At 56.4% G+C, this 16,625-nt stretch overlaps 2 protein-coding genes across 5 annotated transcripts; one reads left to right on the top strand and one right to left on the bottom strand.

Annotated features, from left to right (window-relative positions):
- Positions 1 to 2,116: 2,116 nt before the first annotated feature.
- Positions 2,117 to 3,836, bottom strand: TLCD1 (TLC domain containing 1). Its single transcript, XM_031591684.2, has 4 exons — positions 3,607 to 3,836; positions 3,345 to 3,427; positions 3,128 to 3,210; positions 2,117 to 2,823 (listed from the first exon to the last, which is right to left on the bottom strand). The coding sequence occupies exons 1-4, from the start codon at positions 3,801 to 3,803 to the stop codon at positions 2,428 to 2,430; spliced, it is 759 nt and encodes a 252-aa protein (XP_031447544.1). The 5' UTR covers positions 3,804 to 3,836; the 3' UTR covers positions 2,117 to 2,427.
- A 72-nt stretch (positions 3,837 to 3,908) lies between these two features.
- On the top strand, positions 3,909 to 15,076 carry NEK8 (NIMA related kinase 8). 4 transcript variants are annotated; one of them, XM_090122738.1, is made up of 15 exons: positions 3,909 to 4,000; positions 5,409 to 5,614; positions 6,615 to 6,847; positions 7,177 to 7,308; positions 7,501 to 7,709; positions 8,105 to 8,184; positions 8,740 to 8,921; positions 9,034 to 9,184; positions 10,168 to 10,244; positions 11,407 to 11,524; positions 11,759 to 11,909; positions 12,111 to 12,274; positions 12,479 to 12,637; positions 12,711 to 12,869; positions 14,186 to 15,075. In XM_090122738.1, exons 2-15 carry the CDS (start codon positions 5,479 to 5,481, stop codon positions 14,212 to 14,214), a joined length of 1,980 nt encoding a protein of 659 aa, XP_089978864.1. In that variant the 5' UTR covers positions 3,909 to 4,000; positions 5,409 to 5,478; the 3' UTR covers positions 14,215 to 15,075. The 4 variants fall into 4 exon arrangements, with proteins under 4 accessions (XP_089978864.1, XP_089978863.1, XP_031447538.2 ...); XM_090122737.1 differs by having other exon boundaries at positions 3,948 to 4,031; XM_031591678.2 differs by lacking the exon at positions 3,909 to 4,000 and adding an exon at positions 4,719 to 5,042 and having other exon boundaries at positions 14,186 to 15,076.
- The last annotated feature ends 1,549 nt before the right edge of the window (positions 15,077 to 16,625 follow it).

A 16,625-nucleotide genomic window follows, 5' to 3' on the forward strand; every position in this document is an offset into this window, starting at 1 on the left:
AGGGCTGTTTGTAGACAAACTGCTGCTGTTGCCTTGGCAGTCGTTTATTTCCTCAACCAGCTTTTTGGAGTGCTTGGAGAGTCATAAGAATGTGGAGCACTGGGTGAGGAGGAAGTAGAGGTGAAGCATGGATAAGCCTGTAGGAGTACTTAGCATGAAGTGTAGAGTTTGGCTTTAGGGAAGGAAGCTGGTGAAAGCTGTGACCAAATAGTGACAGGGGCAATTGAAGTTTTGGGTGGTGGGATGCCAGGTTTCCCTCACACCTTTTGGGGAGGGTGGTGGAATCCTGAGCTCACAGAGCATAGTGGTGAATGGAACAGGGAGGCTGTTGTGGTTGCTACTGCTTTGGAAACGGGATAAAGATCTCCTGAGGGCTGAGCTGCACAGCACTGCAGGGACCTGGGACAGATGTGCTCCTTCTTGGGGCTGGGTCTGATGTTCCTTTTGGCTTTTGGAAGCCACCTGCCTAAAATTCCTGCCTGTGTCCTCAGCACTGTGGGAAGGGAACAGGCAGCATAAGGGGCTCTGTAGGTATTAGCCAAGCCCTATGCCTCATCTTTGATTTAGCTGCAGTTACCCCTCTGAGTAAAATGAGTTCTTTTTGGAGAGCCTTATCATGGAGTGAGGAGCAGGTATGTGCTGCAGCCGTCCCTGGCAGTGTGGAGGCTGGGCTGGGAAGGGATTTCACTTCAGCATGACTTGCAATCTGCCCTGACCCTGCCTCAACTTAGCCTGATGGCTGCTTCTGGCTGGCACTCAGTGTGCATCTTCCCTGTGCTTGCTTCTTGCTCTGGGCTGGCAGCCAGCCTGACCCACAGCTGCCCCAGTGCTGTTGTACAGCTGGAGGATGGGGAAAGCTTGGTCGTTCCTGACCCTTCTACGCTGCTGCAGAGTGGTGTGAGCATGGGCTGATCACTGTGCTGGGAGAAGAGATAAGGGGAAAGGTGATCAGGAGGGAGAACAGTAGGAGTTAACTGTGCAGGGTGTTTACAGGTTGAGTTGGTGCTTCAGCTGCAGATAGGAAGATGAGGCGTAGCGGTTGGGATGTTTTAGTGGTAGAACTGGAACTTGCTGGGGCAGGAAGAGACCCTGCAGCTCAGCTCAGGGCCTGCTTGCTTCTGTTCTGGCACTGAGCAAAGAGGGGGCGAGTGAAGTGGTTGGTTTGGAACGTGCATAGATTCCCAGCCATGTGATCCCACACATTGCATCTCCCCTCTGGCTGCCAGGCTGCTCCTGACACACAGCCCCCTCTGCCAGCTACAGAATCAGTGCCCCCTGGGTGTACCTGGCACTGTGGGGCTTTCCCAGCCATCTGGAGGTGGGCTGAGTCCCCCCCCTGCTTCCACTTGACTTGCAGCACCGTGTCCACGTGAGCTGGGGATGGTGTGGGTAAGCACTGATCCTGCCCTGGAGCAGGGGTTGGACAGGAGTCCCTCTAAGCCCTGCTGCTTATACCAGTCCAGGGTGATCCTGGAGCTGTCACATCAGCAGGATTTGCCTTCCTAACACTCTGGTGCTCCGCAGGACCGGCTGGGCCAGCTTTGGCTCTGCTGCCCTAGAGAGCTGCACCCCTACTTGCAGAGGGGCTGCTGCCACTGCAGTCAGTCTGGTGTGCTCTTAGGGGGCTGGAACTGCACAGTGCTGGTGATGGCAACCCTGGGGGGACTGAGTGTGCAGCAATCTTCCAGGAAGAGCTGTGGCCTCACACGGTCTTCCCATGCCAGCTCCACTTCACGTGGCTGCCGGGTGAGTCATGCAGCCCAGCCAGGCTCAGTGCCGCCAGCCTGGAGACAGGCGGGTTGGGGACTGCGGAGGGGCTCAACACCACTCCTGCTGCCCTCATCTCTGCCCCACGTCCCCTCACCTGCTCCTCGCATAGCCCCAGGGCTGAGGGATGTCAAGCACTGAGGGATCTCTGGAAAAATAAATGAACGGAGGGGGACCGTTCTGTGGGAGAGCTAGGACCAAGCATCCCTGGGGGCTCCCTAAACCTAAGTGAGCTGAAGAACTGCACCCTCTCCAGGGAGTGGGGGCACATCCTTTCCCATGCTCCCACCTCATCATCCTCCCCCCCCCAGCATCTCTCTACCCCACAGAAGAGCCAGCTGAGGCATGCTGCGGCAGCAGTAACCAGACCCATTTAATGCACAGAACACCCAACGCCACCACGGGTGAGGCTCAGCCCTTCCCTCACAGACACCCCTGGCCGTGCTGGCGCAGAAGCCGGCTTGGGCTGCTCCTCCATAGACCGTGCCCCCAGTTTTGGTGGCATCCCCACGGCTCGGCGAGGCTGTCGGGGTGGTTCCAGCAGGGTGGAGCTTATAGGCAGCAGAGCGGGTGAACGCAGAGCCCGCAGCCAAGGAGCGAGCCCTAAGGCACATAGAGCAGGTATGGAGAGCCCCGGTCCCCAGCGCGCGTGCGGCTCACTCAGTCAATGAGGAACTTCTCACCATCCACATCTCTCCCAGCGGATCCCTTACGCAGGGAAGGGAAGAAATCAGAGCGCAAGAGGCGGGAGAAGTACATGAGGATCATGGTGTCGAGCAGCAGGAGGTTGGCCATCAGGAAGGCACCCTGGCCCTGCACCTCCACGTAGCGCACGAAGTACCAGGTGAGGTAGGCCTGGGGCGCCAGGCGGAAGGCGAAGTACATCACCAGGTTGACGTACTTGTTGGCCTCGTAGAGCGCTGGGGAAGGCACGTTGCTCATCTTCAACAGCATGCGGATGGTGAGAAAGATGTTGCTCACCTCCACCAGCAGCAGAAGCATCGCCGCCACCAGGAAGCGGCCCGTGATGATGAGTGAGACGAAGGCAGAAATGGCCTGCGGAGGGGGGGCACAGCGAGGTCAGCACCCCACACCCTGCACAGCCCTCCCTATGAGATCCTATAACCCTTACAGCACCCAAGCCAGTCCCACAAGCTGCTTCCCCCAGGACTGACGTGCTGGGAAGCTCTGCCCTCGCAGCCTGGCTGTCTCCAGGTGCTGGCAGCCGTCCTGCTTGCTGCCTGCACAACCCACCTGGCAGGCAGGGTGAGGCATGGGCAGGGCTCCCGGCTGGCTGAGCCCTGGGGTGGCATGTCACCTCCCCACAGGGCAGCGTCACCGTCCCTACAGCCACACTCACCATGGCATGGTGCACCAGGTACTCCCAGGACGAGCGGGACTGCTGGTTGAAGATGATGTCGAGGCTGTCGTGGATGAAGTAGCCTGCAAGGTAAGAGAAGAGCGGGAGTGAGAAGGGAGAGAAGAAGGGATTTGGGGTGCCTGCAGGGAGAGCTGTGCCCAGGGGGGTCCCTCCTGCTGGTGGAGACGCAGAGGCCCCGGACCAAGTGAGTGCTCACCTGAGGAGAAGCAGACCAGCAGGTGTCCTGAGACACTGTACCCGTCCTGGATGTCGGAGAGCAGCTCCGGGGACTGCCAAAGGCTGCGGGGAGGGAAACAGGGTGAGGCTGAGCGCTGCTGTGAGGGTACAGCCCTAAGACCCCAACCCTGCCATGGTGCGCAGGGAGGAATTGGGCGGTGTTTCGCACTCCCGGGCTGTGGGAGAGCCGTGCGTGGGCTGCCCACGGCATCACCCCCCGAGCTCCCATCCACCCCCAGTACCTGAGTAGGGCCCACAGCCCGGCGAGAACGGAATGTGCGAAGGAAACGAGGAGGTTCCTCCAACGCCAAACACGCCCGGGTCGGCTCCTCACGGCTGCGGGTCGGGGAACGGCCAGAGCCGCCCGCCTCAGCGCACCGAACAAAGCCACGCTGCCGCCCACCAGCGCAGCCGACGGCGCCCGCCAGCCCGGGCCCATCGCGCCCAGCTCCGGGGCACGGCGCGGGGCGCGCGGCGGCGCGGGCTGCCGGGCGCGGGGCGGGGCCGTCAGGGGGCGGGGCCATGCGAGAAGGGGGCGGAGCTTCGTTTGCAGACACGCCCACCCCGCAGCGCTGCGCATGCGCGTGGGGATTGCGCGCTATCTGGGCAAGCGGGTGCGGCGCACGCGTGTGCAAGGCAAGGGGGACACGCAGTGTTTAAGCGTTAGGTGTGCATGCTGAGCATTGCTTATGTGCGTGCTGAAGGTGTTTGCGGCGTCTGTGCGGGGCATTGCGCGAGTATGCGTGCAAACCGGGCATTGCACGTAGGGTTTTAAAGCGTGCGTGCATGCTGGATGTTGCTCGTGGGCGTATGGAACGCTATTGCGTGGTTTGTGGTGGGCATTACACACCTGTGTGTATGCGCTGGGCGTTGCACACACCCACACCACGTGTCAGACTGGGATGCTGACTGCAGACGTGCAACGTGCAGCTGACGTGGGCTCTGCTCGTGTCCCGGGCGCGGTGTGCGTGCCCTGGGTGCCCCCACGAGCAGAGCTCGGTGTCACTAGGTGGCAGCATGGCCCCGTGGCACGGCCCGGGGGTGGCAGCGCTGTCCCCGTCCCCCGCCCTGGAGCAGCCGCCCCCCATGCGCGGCCCTATAGCTGCCCCACTCGGGGCTGCACGGCCGTGCTTCGCTGCGGGTACGGAGCTGAGGGCGCTCCGCCCACCCCTTCCCGTTCGTGGCTGACCCCGCGCGGGGTTTCGGCCTCGGGGAGGCCCCCCCCAGGGCAGCGCCCGCCTCCCATTGTCCCCAATCATCCCAGGAATGTGGGGAGAAGCTGGGAACGGAGCCAGGGCTCGGGCTTCGCTCCTGCTCACAGCCAAAGAGCTGACCGGAGAGCCCCGGGGTGGGCACCCCCCTGCTGTCCGCACACAGCCGTGGTACCCTGCTCTCAGCTCCGGCCGTGGCCCCCGCAGCTCGCTCGCTGCGTTCGCCGCAGGGCTGCGGGTTACAGATTAATTCCCCTCGCCTTTAAGGTGGGGCTGAAGAGGGGCCGCAGATCCTGCAAAACACTTTGGGGAAGGAGGGCGGATGCGGTATGAGGTGTTTTGTCCGCTCGCGGCCACCGTAGCGGAACCCGGAAGCGTCTCCATGGAGACGGGAGGAGCCCGGGCCTAGAAGGGGGAGAGATGGAGAAATACGAGCGGATCCGGGTGGTGGGGAGAGGGGCCTTCGGGTGAGGGCGGCCCCAGAGAGCACCGGGCCTGGCGGATGGGGGGGGGCCTTGCTACTCTGGGATGGGGAGAGCAGCGCCGGGACTGTGGCACCCCGGAGTGAGAGGCGCAGGCCCTGTTACCATGGCGACGGGGTGCCTGGGCCTTGTTGCCATGGCAGCGCGAGGGTCAGCCGCTGTGTGACACCCTGGGGTGGGGGCCTGGCCTCGGCTGTTGCCGTGGTGACGGCAGGAGGGAGGTGCATGCTACCCTACTCTGGGATGGTAACAGGCCCTGTTACCGTAGTGACATGGAGAGACGGGGGCTGTGCGTCACCCAGGGCTGGTGACCAGGCCCCGTCCCTCCCCACTGAGGCCCTGTCTCTGCAGCATCGTGCACCTGTGTCTGCGCAAGGCCGACCAGAAGCTGGTCATCCTGAAGCAGATCCCCGTGGAGCAGATGAGCAAGGACGAGCGGCTGGCGGCGCAGAACGAGTGCCAGGTCCTCAAGCTGCTCAGCCACCCCAACGTCATCGAGTACTATGAGAACTTCCTGGAGGACAAGGCTCTCATGATTGCCATGGAGTATGCTCCAGGTGGGCCCCGTGCAGCCCTCACGCCTGGCAGTGGTTCCTCAGCAGGTCCAGGGGATGCCAGGCATTCATCTCTTCATGGATCAGGCTGCTTTGGCTTCATGTTGTGCTCTGAGATTCAAAATAAGGCTTTCTTGAGCAGATCTGGCAATTATATTTTTTTTTGCAGAAAAGCTTCTGTGGGTCCTGGTGGGCACCAAGTCGGCCATGAACCAAGTGGCTGAGCATTGGCGCAGGTAACCCAGAGAGGTGATGGAGCCTCTTTCCCTGGAGATACTCAAAGGCATCTGGACAGTTGTTTCTAGGTGGCCCTGCTTGAGCAGGAGAATGGACCTGATGATCTCCAGAGGGCCCCGCCAATCCCAGCCATTCTGTGTTTTATGCCTTGTGCCTACTCCAAACAGAAATGAAAAGATTTCTGACACACCTGCTACCATCCACCCTTGGTTTAGGTTTCACTTGTTTGTCAGCTCATGGCCACACTGTCAGTCCCACAGCTCTGCGTGGGAAGGTGCAATTTCTATGAGATTTGCTATGGAGTTTAAGATTAACTCAACATTTGCATGAGGGTTTGTTAAAAGTTTCTCAGGAGACCTGCATTTAGACCTACCCTTCTTGACAGGGGCCTCTCAGTGCCATGTGGCCTCTCGGACTGCAAGAATTCTCTTCTACAGAACAGGCTTATCTTGTTCTGCCATCAAGGTTTGTGTCCTGACAGGGCTCCAGGAGCTGTAATTTTAGCGTTCCTTTTTCCTGCTGCTTTTGACAATATGTCAACAGCAACTTCTCTCTCACTGTTTCTTCATCCCACCAACTGTGCTGCCATTGTTCTTTGCATAGTCTCAGGAGCACTGGAGGACATGCTTTGTGTCCCACCATGACATGCTTTTTCCCATGCACTTGTCTTGTTAAGATGCTGCAGCTAAATCCCTTTATTTTTAAGCTGAGATTGTGCTGCCCTGTGCAGCCACCCTTGCTGATATCCCTTTGTCGTTCTTCGCAGGGGGCACGCTGGCAGAGTTTATTCATAAACGCTGTAACTCCTTGTTGGATGAGGACACCATCCTACACTTCTTCGTGCAGATCCTCCTGGCTCTTCACCATGTGCATACCAAGCAGATCCTGCACCGTGACCTGAAGACTCAGAACATCCTCTTGGACAAGCATCGCATGATTGTCAAGATTGGAGACTTTGGCATTTCCAAAATCTTGAGCAGCAAGAGTAAAGCCTACACGGTGGGTGGCCCAGCTTTGCAGGGGAGCTACTTACCACCATGGCAGCAGGCTGGAAACACTGGTCTTGGCTCCATGAAAGTCTCTGGAAAGCTACTGTGGGCAGCAAGGTTTGAGGTGGCATACAGTAGGCTACATCTGTGTAACATGGTGCTGCTTTGTTACTGAGGCCTCCAGAAACGCAAATCATCATGGTTTTTACTGAGATTGCCAGCTAAACACACAGTTCCCCTAAGCTTTGGTTGGTAGTGCTCTGAGCTGTAAACTGAGCCTTTCTCTTTCCTCTTTCTTACCTTTCACGGCTTCATGGTAGATTTATCTATCTCATCTAGGTTGTGGGAACTCCATGCTACATCTCCCCAGAGCTCTGTGAAGGGAAGCCTTACAACCAGAAGAGTGATATCTGGGCTTTGGGCTGTGTGCTCTATGAACTTACCAGCCTCAAGAGGGCTTTTGAAGCTGCGGTAAGAGAAGACAGAGTTTACATGTAGTGCAGAAAACTATGGTCTCTTTCAGAAGTGAAAATACATGTTTGGATCATTCTCTCTGAGCCTAAAGGTGTGAAAGCAGATGGCAGCACTGAAGACATTTTGCCCCTTGGTCTCTTGTTTCTGATTTCCCAGCCACTGTATATCTCTCTTTTGTTTTCTGTTCAGAATCTTCCTGCCTTAGTATTGAAGATCATGAGCGGGACGTTTGCCCCAATATCAGATAGATACAGCCCTGACCTGCGCCAGCTCATCCTTAGCATGCTGAACCTGGATCCTTCCAAGCGGCCTCAGCTGAATGAGATTATGGCCCAGTCCATCTGCATTCGCCCCCTTCTGAACCTCTACACTGATGTAGGAAGTGTTAAAATGAGGAGGCAAGTGATACTGCCCCACTTGTCTCCCTTGGGAGGGACTGCCACAGCTCACAACACGTCAGACCAGCTCACTGTCTACGTTGTAAACTCCAAATAGAGTGCTGACCCTATGCTGGGTTACCAAATGTGCAGCTGCTACAAGCTAAGCCTGGCCCTGTGGCTTGTGGCTGCAGCAGGTGTGGGCAGCAGTAACTGCAAATGGAGAGTTGTGAGCTCAGGGGGAAGAAAATTGACACCAACTTCTCTTTCTCAGGTGGTTTAAAACATCTCCCAAAAGCAGTTCTGTGAGTTGGTCAGCTGTGGCTTATGCTGTAGCTCTGCCTGGTTCTGTGATACAATACTCTGCAGAATCTCTGGGCTGAGCTGACATTAAGGACTGGATTTTGGTTTGGCAGGCCTGAAAAGCCCTTGGCTCCAGTGCAAACAGTGACACACAGCCGGACAGGGGGACGAGTGAGCAGTGCCAGACCCAGGGGTGAGTGCTGGCACAGGGCCTTAACACAACTCCTATTTGGAAGGACCCTCTCCCTTGGTTGTCAAGGAGTTGGAGAGGTGTTTGGAGAGAAGTTGAGAAATATTGCCTTCCATGAGCACTGGAGGAGCCCATAGGAACCTCAGATCTGGGGACCAAGCAGCAGTCTTTCTCCAGCTGCCTCTTTGAGGTTTTGACCCTTGTGAATCAAGTTTCTGCATTTTCTACTGTAAAGGCTGGGAACGAGCTGAGGAGGGTGCTGAGGGAGAACCTCTCTGAGCAGGGCAGTGCAGCTGGCATTGGTTAACAATTAGCTAGAGTTGTTGTAATGCTGCTCCCCTCAGTTCTGGGATAAAATACAAGGGGCTCTTTCCATGTGTTTCCTCAGCCCTGGCACTGAGCTCCCCAGCAGTCCTGTGCCAGCCTTGGGCTGGTGCTCTGAGCTAGCCTGACCCTGCTGGCAGCCCAGCAGCTGTGCTGGCACCCAGCTGGCTGCTGGCTTTATCTTTCTGTGGGAGGAAAGTTAGGAATCCACTCTGATTTCTGTTTGACCCACAGGTGTTCGAGGTGGCTCGGCCAGGACAGGCATCCCTCCTCCCCTGTCGTCCATCTACACGTGGGGCAGTGGGATCACCACCCCGCTCCGTCTGCCCATGCTGAACACCGAAGTGGTGCAGGTGTCTGCTGGTAGAACACAGAAGGCTGGGGTCACCAAATCAGGGAGGCTCATCATGTGGGAGGTGAGTAATGGGGAACGTAGGATAGGCAGCTGTGGGAAGGTGTTTATCTTGGTTCTCGCACACAGCCCTTGCTGCACTGAGGCACAGGAGCTGGTAGGTATCTCTCCTCCAGGCTCCCCCGATGGGCACTGCAGGAGGCCCTTCTCTGCCAGGAGCCACTGAGCAGCTGCAGCCTCAGTTTGTGTCCCGCTTTCTGGAGGGCCAGTCTGGTGTGACCATCAAACATGTGTCCTGTGGGGATCTCTTCACTGCCTGCCTCACAGGTGAGCGGCTACCTTGGGCTTTCACTTGGAGAAGTTGTGGCAGTGTCACAGTGTGACAGCCTGGGATACCTGTTCAGAGAGGAACCCAAGAGATGCACTGGGCTGGGATGAAGTGAAGACCTCTGTGGCTTGCAAACATGATGTTGTGCTGGTCAGCTGGGTCACAAAGATCAGTCTGGTATGGGCAAGGCATAGACAGACACCTTCTGTTTCTTGTCCTGCTAGCAGTGGTGTCACTTGAAGTCAGAACTGGCTTGCACAGTGGGGCCTGCAGTGCAAGGAGTGCTTGGGAGATTCAGCCTTTTTCTGTCACATACTCTGTGAGTGTGACATGAGCAGTGATTAATGGTGACTGGCACTGCAGCAAGAAGGCAGCATGAATGGGCGCCTATGAGCTCCTGCAGGGCTGATCGGCCTCTGCTGCAGGAAGGCAGGGTCTGAAGACCTTGGAGAATGGGCCAGAAGCTGGCTGGGAGCAGAGTATGTACACAAGCCCAAGGTTGTGCCTGGGGAGCAAAGCTCTTCCAGTGGTCCTTTGGGAGCCCTGTTTGCTCTTCTGCTGGAGGTCAGGGCAGTAAATGACAGATATGCAGATGGCAAACTTCTTAGGTGTTTGTTTGTCCTTCCTCTGCATGGCATTTCCTGCCTCTGCTCTGCTGGATGGCTGCTTTGCTGAACACCCTATGTATTTAGCACCTCGACAGACTGTGGAGTTTGCAGCTCCTGCATACACAGCTGCCATAATGTTATCACAGCGCTTTCCTATTATCATCTGATGTTTGTTTGGTGAGGCGTTGTGGTGCATCGAGGCTGCTGCTCTCTGGAAGTTTGTTGAAGGCCCTGAGGGGGCCCCCCCAGCAAGTTATGAGTCCCAGTGGGTCCAGGCAGAGCCTGTCCTGAGATCCATGGCCAGTCCTGCAGGCTGTGTGTGCCTCGTGTGCCGTCACGTGTGTCAGTAACACGACTTCTTTCTGCCTTTCCAGACAGGGGGATAATCATGACTTTTGGCAGTGGCAGTAACGGCTGTTTAGGGCACGGAAACTTCACGGATGTAAGCCAGGTTTGTTGTGAGGGTGCTGGGCATGCTGCTCCCCCAGAGTTAGAGGTTGGATTGTGCTTTAACCACCACGTGAGGCAGCTCATCCCAACTCCAGGGGTGTGCATCCCAGGCGTGCTCTGGCATCTGACCCCCTTCCCCCTCCTCTCCCTATCACTGCAGGTTTTAAAAGGCCCAACCTGCCTCTCTCTTTCTCTTCTCCCCCCCCATTACACAATGATCCCTTTGAGTGTGGGGGAAGTCAAGAGCTGCCTTGTGGTTGCTGTTGGCAGGCTCCCAGCTTGGAGCCTGCCTCCAATCACACACCTGCCTGCTTCACTCTTGGCCTGCAGCTGCCGGGGTTCACTGAGAAAAGTTATTTTTCAAAAGAGCCAGTATTTAAAGAAGAGCTGTGTGCTTCCGATTGGCTTGGAGCAGTGGGGCTGAGAGCCCGTTGCTCCTTTCCAGCTTCTTCCTCTCCTGCCCTCGGATGTGACAGCAGCCAATGGCTGCCAGCCGAGCCTAGGGACTGGTGCCATTTGTTTCTGTGGTCAGCTGGCTTATTTGTGCCTGCTCTGTCCAGAGCAGCTCAGTGTTTATTGCTGGGGACACCAACTGGGAGTTGCAGTCAAATCCCAGCAAACAGCGCTTTTCACTTGAAGAAGATAATGAGATTGAGGCTCGATGTGGCGAGGTGTCAGATTTAACAGCAGGTCACAGCAGGGGCTGGGCGAAATGTGGAGATCCTGGTCTCTCCACACCCCTAACGAATATGTAGCTGGTGGCTCACAGCTCCTCTGTGTGAGAGGAGCCAAATGCATCCTGCACCAAGCCCCTGCCTGCTCAGAGCGTGCGTTAACCGCCCCTGGCACTCCCCCAATGGGCAGGGGGGCAAATCCCAACCTTTCAGCTCTCCAAACCATCATGCTGGCTGCTTTCTTCCGCCCTAGAGATGTTTGCATTATCTTTTGTGCTGCGTGCACGTAGACTCTTTAAAAAAAAAAAAAAAAAAAAAAGAAAAACCTTTGAAGACTGTTCAGAACAAAAAATTCTCTGGTGTTTGTGTTGGATGAAAACTGGGATGCTGCCAGTGCTGTGCTGTGCTGGGGGGGCAGGGTGGGAGGGATGGGAGCAGGCGGGCTGGCTGGGAGGTCTCGGCTAACGGCTGCTGCTCTTCCCCTGCCAGCCCAAGATTGTGGAGGCCCTGCTGGGCTACGAGATGGTGCAGGTGGCCTGTGGTGCATCTCATGTCTTGGCAGTTTCCAATGAACGGGAGGTGTTTGCCTGGGGCAGAGGGGATAATGGTAAGAGATGTCTGCTTAGCAGAACAGGGCTAATGCTTTCCATTGCCTGTTTCCATGCCTCTTGCTGGCCCTACTTGTCTGCAGTTCTCTCCAGACGTGCCAGGTTTGGTGGGTGTGGGCAAGTTGCTGCCACTTCACTGCAGATCAAGTCCCCGCGCTTTGGGTTTTGCTGCCTTTCATGGTGGCATGTCCCAGAATGAGTTCTTGGAGGCAGCTTTGTGTTTCTCCTGCCAGGTCGGCTTGGGCTGGGTACCCTGGAGTGCCATAACTCCCCCCAGCAGGTAGCAGTCCCACCAGAGCATGAGGCACAGAGGGTCATCTGTGGCATCGATTCCTCCATGGTCCTCACAGTGAAGAACCAGATTCTTGCTTGTGGGAGCAACAGGTAGGGGAAATGAAGATCTGTGAGAGCTCAGAGCCTGCCTGCTGCTTTCCCAGGCCCCTCCTGTCTGTCATTGAAGCAGGAGCAAGAGTCTCTAGTGGTGCATTTCTGTGAGATCCTGCTCATCGCTGGGGGTGTAGTTATGCTAGGGCAGGATTTGATGGTGGATTCAGGCAGTTCTGAGCCATGCTTTTTATGTTGCAGGTGTAACAAGCTGGGCCTAGATCGGATCAACTCAGTAGAGGAACCTTCCCCAGAGGACCAGGTAGAAGAGGCCACCATGTTCATGTGTGCCCAGTCAGTCCCCTTGAACCAAGAGCCAGTTGTGTGTGCTGACATCGGTACAGCACACTCAGCTGCAGTCACAGGTGCGTGCCCAGATCCCTGAGAAGGGACTGCATTTTCTCCCTCCTCCTTCTCCTGCTTCCCTTTGCTGTAGGTAAAGGGCTAAGAAAGGCTCAGTACACCCTGCTCCCAGTTTTGGAGCACTGTGGAGCAGGATGCTCAGCATACTAGAAAGCAAATGGGTTTCTGTGCATCCTTGGGTGACATACGGTTGTTTCTCTCATTAGCTTCTGGCCAGTGTTACACCTTTGGGAGCAACCAACACGGGCAGCTGGGCACCAACTCCTGTCGCAACAGTCGTGTGCCCCACCTGGTTGTGGGGCTCCGGGCCATGAAGGTCACTGTGGTAGCTTGTGGGGATGCCTTCACTGTGGCTATTGGAGCAGGTGAGGCCGAAGCTCCCACGTCCTGGTGAGGATTGCAGGAGCTTTATGTGCAGCAAGCTCTGTCCCTCTGCAGATGGTGAGGTATGCACCTGGGGGAAAGGAGCCAGGGGACGCTTGGGCAGGAAGGATGAGGAAACAGGAACACCGAGGCCTGTGCAGCTGGAGGAGACACATCCATACGTGGTGACCTCTGTAGCCTGCTGCCATGGGAACACACTGCTGGCTGTAAAGCGTGAGTAGGGGCTTTGCTACTGAGATTCCTGCTGTAAGGTCCCAGCAAGACATGATGCCTTGTGATGCTGTACCGAGTAACCCTGGCACATAAACTATGTATTATTCTAGTCCATTTAGAGCTGTAGATGAGCAGAAATAACTTGAAGTGCATCAAAATTCCCCTTCTGCTACACAGGGCTGTGACACTGCCTCTTCCACTGCAGTGGGGGAGCAGAGAGGCAGACTTGCATGCTACCAGATAGGGGGGCTGGCCAAACTGCAGCTGGTGGAGAGCTGAGATGCTGAGTGTCCATGAGTAGCCAAAAAGAGCAGCTCTCTAATTGCTGCTGCTGAAATAGAAGCTGAGATTTGAGGCGTCATTTTGGCTGCTGGCTCTCCTTTGCGGTTTGGAAAAGATAGCCATGGTTTTGTGGTTCCTCTCTGCTCGGGCCAAAAGTAGCATCTTTGCGTGGTTAAAACGTGCCCATGGCGTGACCTGCCCTTCCGTTGCCTGGGTGTGAGATGGGAGCCTGGCCCAGACTGCTGGAGGGGGGCCTTTCTTCCTCCTCTGTTGGTCTGATTATGGCCTCTGTACTGGGCTGTGGGATTCCAGTCCCAGCCCACTTCAAGGAGGTTAATTACGCCCTGCAGGGGAGGAGGCCCGGCTGACTGCCCCAGCACAGTGAAATCGGCCCTGCTGAGCTCTCACGTGATGTGTGCTGCCATGGAGGGGACAGGGAAAGGCAGAGTCTTGGGGCAGGGTGTTTGCTGTGGGAATAAAAGTGTTTTGTTCTTGCAGGAAGGCTGCAAGCTGCAGTCCCCTTCTGCTGCTGGAGTGGCTCTGCAGCTGGGCTGTAAGCTCCCACCTGCAGCCCTGCAGAAGCAGGCTCCATGTTCTCATTTTGGGCTTCCATGCAGCTCAGTCTGCCTGGAAACCTCTCCAGAGAGAGCACAAGCTGGTAGCTGGTGACACATTTGGTATTACTGCCACTTTTAGCACCGACCAGGAGCTGGGAGGGAGTGCTGGCACTGGGAGCTGCACTCCACCTTTGGGGCTGCAGAGCACTTTCCTCCCATGCAGCCAACACTGTTTGTGACTGGCTTGGACTGGTGCCCACTTTATCATGGGGCCACTGCTGCACCTTTTTCTCAACCCCACTGCAAACACAGGCTTGGAATAGCTGGGAGAAGTAGGAGAGGAGAAGGATGGTGCAAACCCCAAGATATTTTATTTCCTCCTGCCTCTGCTCTGTGGTGGGTTTTCTTTTTATGCTACCACAGGGACAACAGGACAGAGATTGCATTGCTCATCTGTTCTTGCCTTTTGTGTTTCAGCTGCCGTGGAAGAGTCACCATCCCAGTGAGAGGGACGGCATCCAGCCTTGCCATACAGCTGCAGGCTTCTCCTGCCATGCCTGTCCTATTGCTGGACCTGCTCCCCAGATCCTGCTGCACAACTGGGAGCTCCTGACGATGGTTCCCCAGAACCAGAGCTGCTCTTGTGGGTCAGCGAGGTTTGCTGTGGCCCTGAAGCGCCTGTGTTTGGTGGGTCTTGCTGTTGGAAGTGTGTTTGGGTGCAGAAGGGCTCTCCTCTGCCGCTGGTGATGAGCACAGAGGTGTTTTTTTCCTGTGGAAACTCTGGTTACAAAGCCCAGGCTGACAGCTCGGTGTCTGAGAGAGCTGTCAGCCTTTGCACAGCAGCGTCTGGAGTTACAGCCCCAGGCGCTGTGCTGGGTGACTAAGAGCAAACCTCTTTTCTAATTAGACAAGCCAGTCCTTTCCCATCCCCCCCCTTCAAGCATTTTGCCCATTTGTTGAGCTGTTCATCACTCTTCCAAGGGTCCTGCCCTGCACGGCTGGCCTAACACGAGGCGAGCAGCATCTCGCTTGTGCAGCACGGCCGCTCCCCAAGTGCTGCCTGGGGCTCTCCAATTACAGCCTCCTGCAGCCCCAGGAGCCCAGCTGAGCATCCTCCAGCTGATGTTTGTCCTCAGGCCCCTTAAATCCTGCTGCTGCCTGGCTCCGGGCCGAGCGAGTGCAAGGCAGCAAAACACAGCGAGTGATTGTCTCTAATTGAAGTTTTTGAACCCAGATCTCTACAGGGAGATGATGAGTTTCCACCAGAGATCCTTTCTGCAGGCAGGAGGGGGCATATCACTGTACCACAGACAGGAGTTACCTTTTTTTAATCACCAGAAGGGTCGTTTCCTTTCTTGTTTTTATTCTCCCCCTCCCCCCCCCCTTTTTTTTTTTTGTTAAACTTACATCTGCCCTGGGCCATTTTCTGATGAGCTTCTGTCTCTGATCTGACATTGCCTTTCACATCCATCTTTGTGCTGTTGCCAATCTGTTGTGTATAAAGTCAGTGCTTTCATAAGCTGGCTGAGATGGAATCTCTCTAATTATTTTTGTGATCCTTTCCTGTCTTCAATGAGGGAAGCCTTGTCAAGCTCTGGTAGGTGCCGACCGATCCCTCTGTCATGTGGAAGGTAATGAATTTCTGCAGCTCTCCTGCTCTCTCTGCCTCCCAGGCTCTGGCTGGGAAGAGAGCAGGTCCTGTCCAGCCGGGAAAGGCGTGTGCAGCCCTCGCTGCAGACACGGCCTCCCTCTTTGGCTCCTGGCTGGGTGGGTGAATGGGTTTTTCTCTGCTTCTTTGTTTCTGGTGGAGCTGCCTTTTCAGGTGGTTACACCCTGCTATCCCAGGAAGCTGACGTGTGTTCAAAGGCTCTGCCAGTCCCTTGGCACTCGCCTTGTGCTCCAGCTTACAGGGACGTGCCAGTGGAGGGGAAGGTGTTCCCAGCTTCCAGACTGACGTGGGGACCAGGATAACTGCAGGGCTGGGTGCAATTCTCTTCAGGCTCTTGTCTTTTCTCCCCATGCTGAGCTGTGAGCACCACCAGCTCCTGCAGCAACAGATCCCTCTTGGCTGTGCTGCATTCAGCCTCTCCTGGGGCTCCCCACACCACGTGCAAATACAGCCCAAGGACAGCAGGCTCCTGCTCCAGCCTCACCAGGGCTGGCAGGTGGCTGGGACAAAAATCCCTGCCTCCTTCTGCCTCGTCAATGGTGGCATCAACGTGCCAGCACCCCAGGGCTGCCAAGGTGGGGCTGAGCCCCCTGTCCCCACCACTGTGCTGACACACGGGGTCGTTTTATGGCTTCGCAGTGCTTGGGCTGGAGGTGGCACCAGCACAGATATTGGGACCTTTCACCCCTATGAAGGGGGAGAACCAGCAAACTTTGTGCCGGGCTGAGGGTTTGCCACGAGGGCTGCAGCCCTGGGGGATTTTGCTTCAGCTGCGGAGCCCGGCGAGATGATTTGAATAATTTAATACCGGGCTGTGACCAAGCCTGGCGAAAGGGTAAAGGAAACAAAGAGGCCCCCGGCCCCGAGCAACAATAGCTCTTGAAACGACAAGCCGAGGCACGTCCGTGTGCCGCAGGCAGCGAGCAGCCCCAGCAAATAGGCCGGTTGCATTCCTCACGTCTGCTGCTTTGTTTCCCTGCAGCAGCTCCTGCTGAAAGCTCGGAATCGGGGCTTCTCCCTTCTTCGCCTTGTTTTGTTGCAGGAAACAAGGCGCAGAGGTCAGATCTCGGTGCTGATGGAGCGGTGATGTGCTGGGCTGAGAATCCCTGCTCCGTGTTGTGCAGCCCCAGCAGTGAGAGGTCTGGTCGTTTTCCTGTGGGGAAAGGTTGAGGGCAACGTGCATGGGCTGCTTGTTCCCATGCCTGATAAGATTACACATCCCGCTGACCTCGGGCCGTTGCTGTCAGC

The sequence above is a fragment of the Phasianus colchicus genome, chromosome 21 (assembly GCF_987193195.1).
Source record: "Phasianus colchicus chromosome 21, bPhaCol1.hap1.1, whole genome shotgun sequence".
Classification (NCBI taxonomy): Eukaryota; Metazoa; Chordata; class Aves; order Galliformes; family Phasianidae; genus Phasianus; species Phasianus colchicus.

Bases quoted from the DNA above. Each gene is read 5' to 3' on its own strand.
- TLCD1 (XM_031591684.2), bottom strand. From the start codon at position 3,803: ATGGGCCCGGGCTGGCGGGCGCCGTCGGCTGCGCTGGTGGGCGGCAGC. The intron at 3,428-3,606 runs GTACTGGGGGTG...CCCTCCCCGCAG, and splicing joins GGGCTGTGGGCCCTACTCAG to CCTTTGGCAGTCCCCGGAGC. The intron at 2,824-3,127 runs GTGAGTGTGGCT...CCCCCTCCGCAG, and splicing joins ACCTGGTGCACCATGCCATG to GCCATTTCTGCCTTCGTCTC.
- NEK8 (XM_031591678.2), top strand. From the start codon at position 4,996: ATGGAGAAATACGAGCGGATCCGGGTGGTGGGGAGAGGGGCCTTCGG. The intron at 7,710-8,104 runs GCAAGTGATACT...TTGGTTTGGCAG, and splicing joins GGAAGTGTTAAAATGAGGAG to GCCTGAAAAGCCCTTGGCTC. The intron at 11,525-11,758 runs GTAAGAGATGTC...TTCTCCTGCCAG, and splicing joins CTGGGGCAGAGGGGATAATG to GTCGGCTTGGGCTGGGTACC.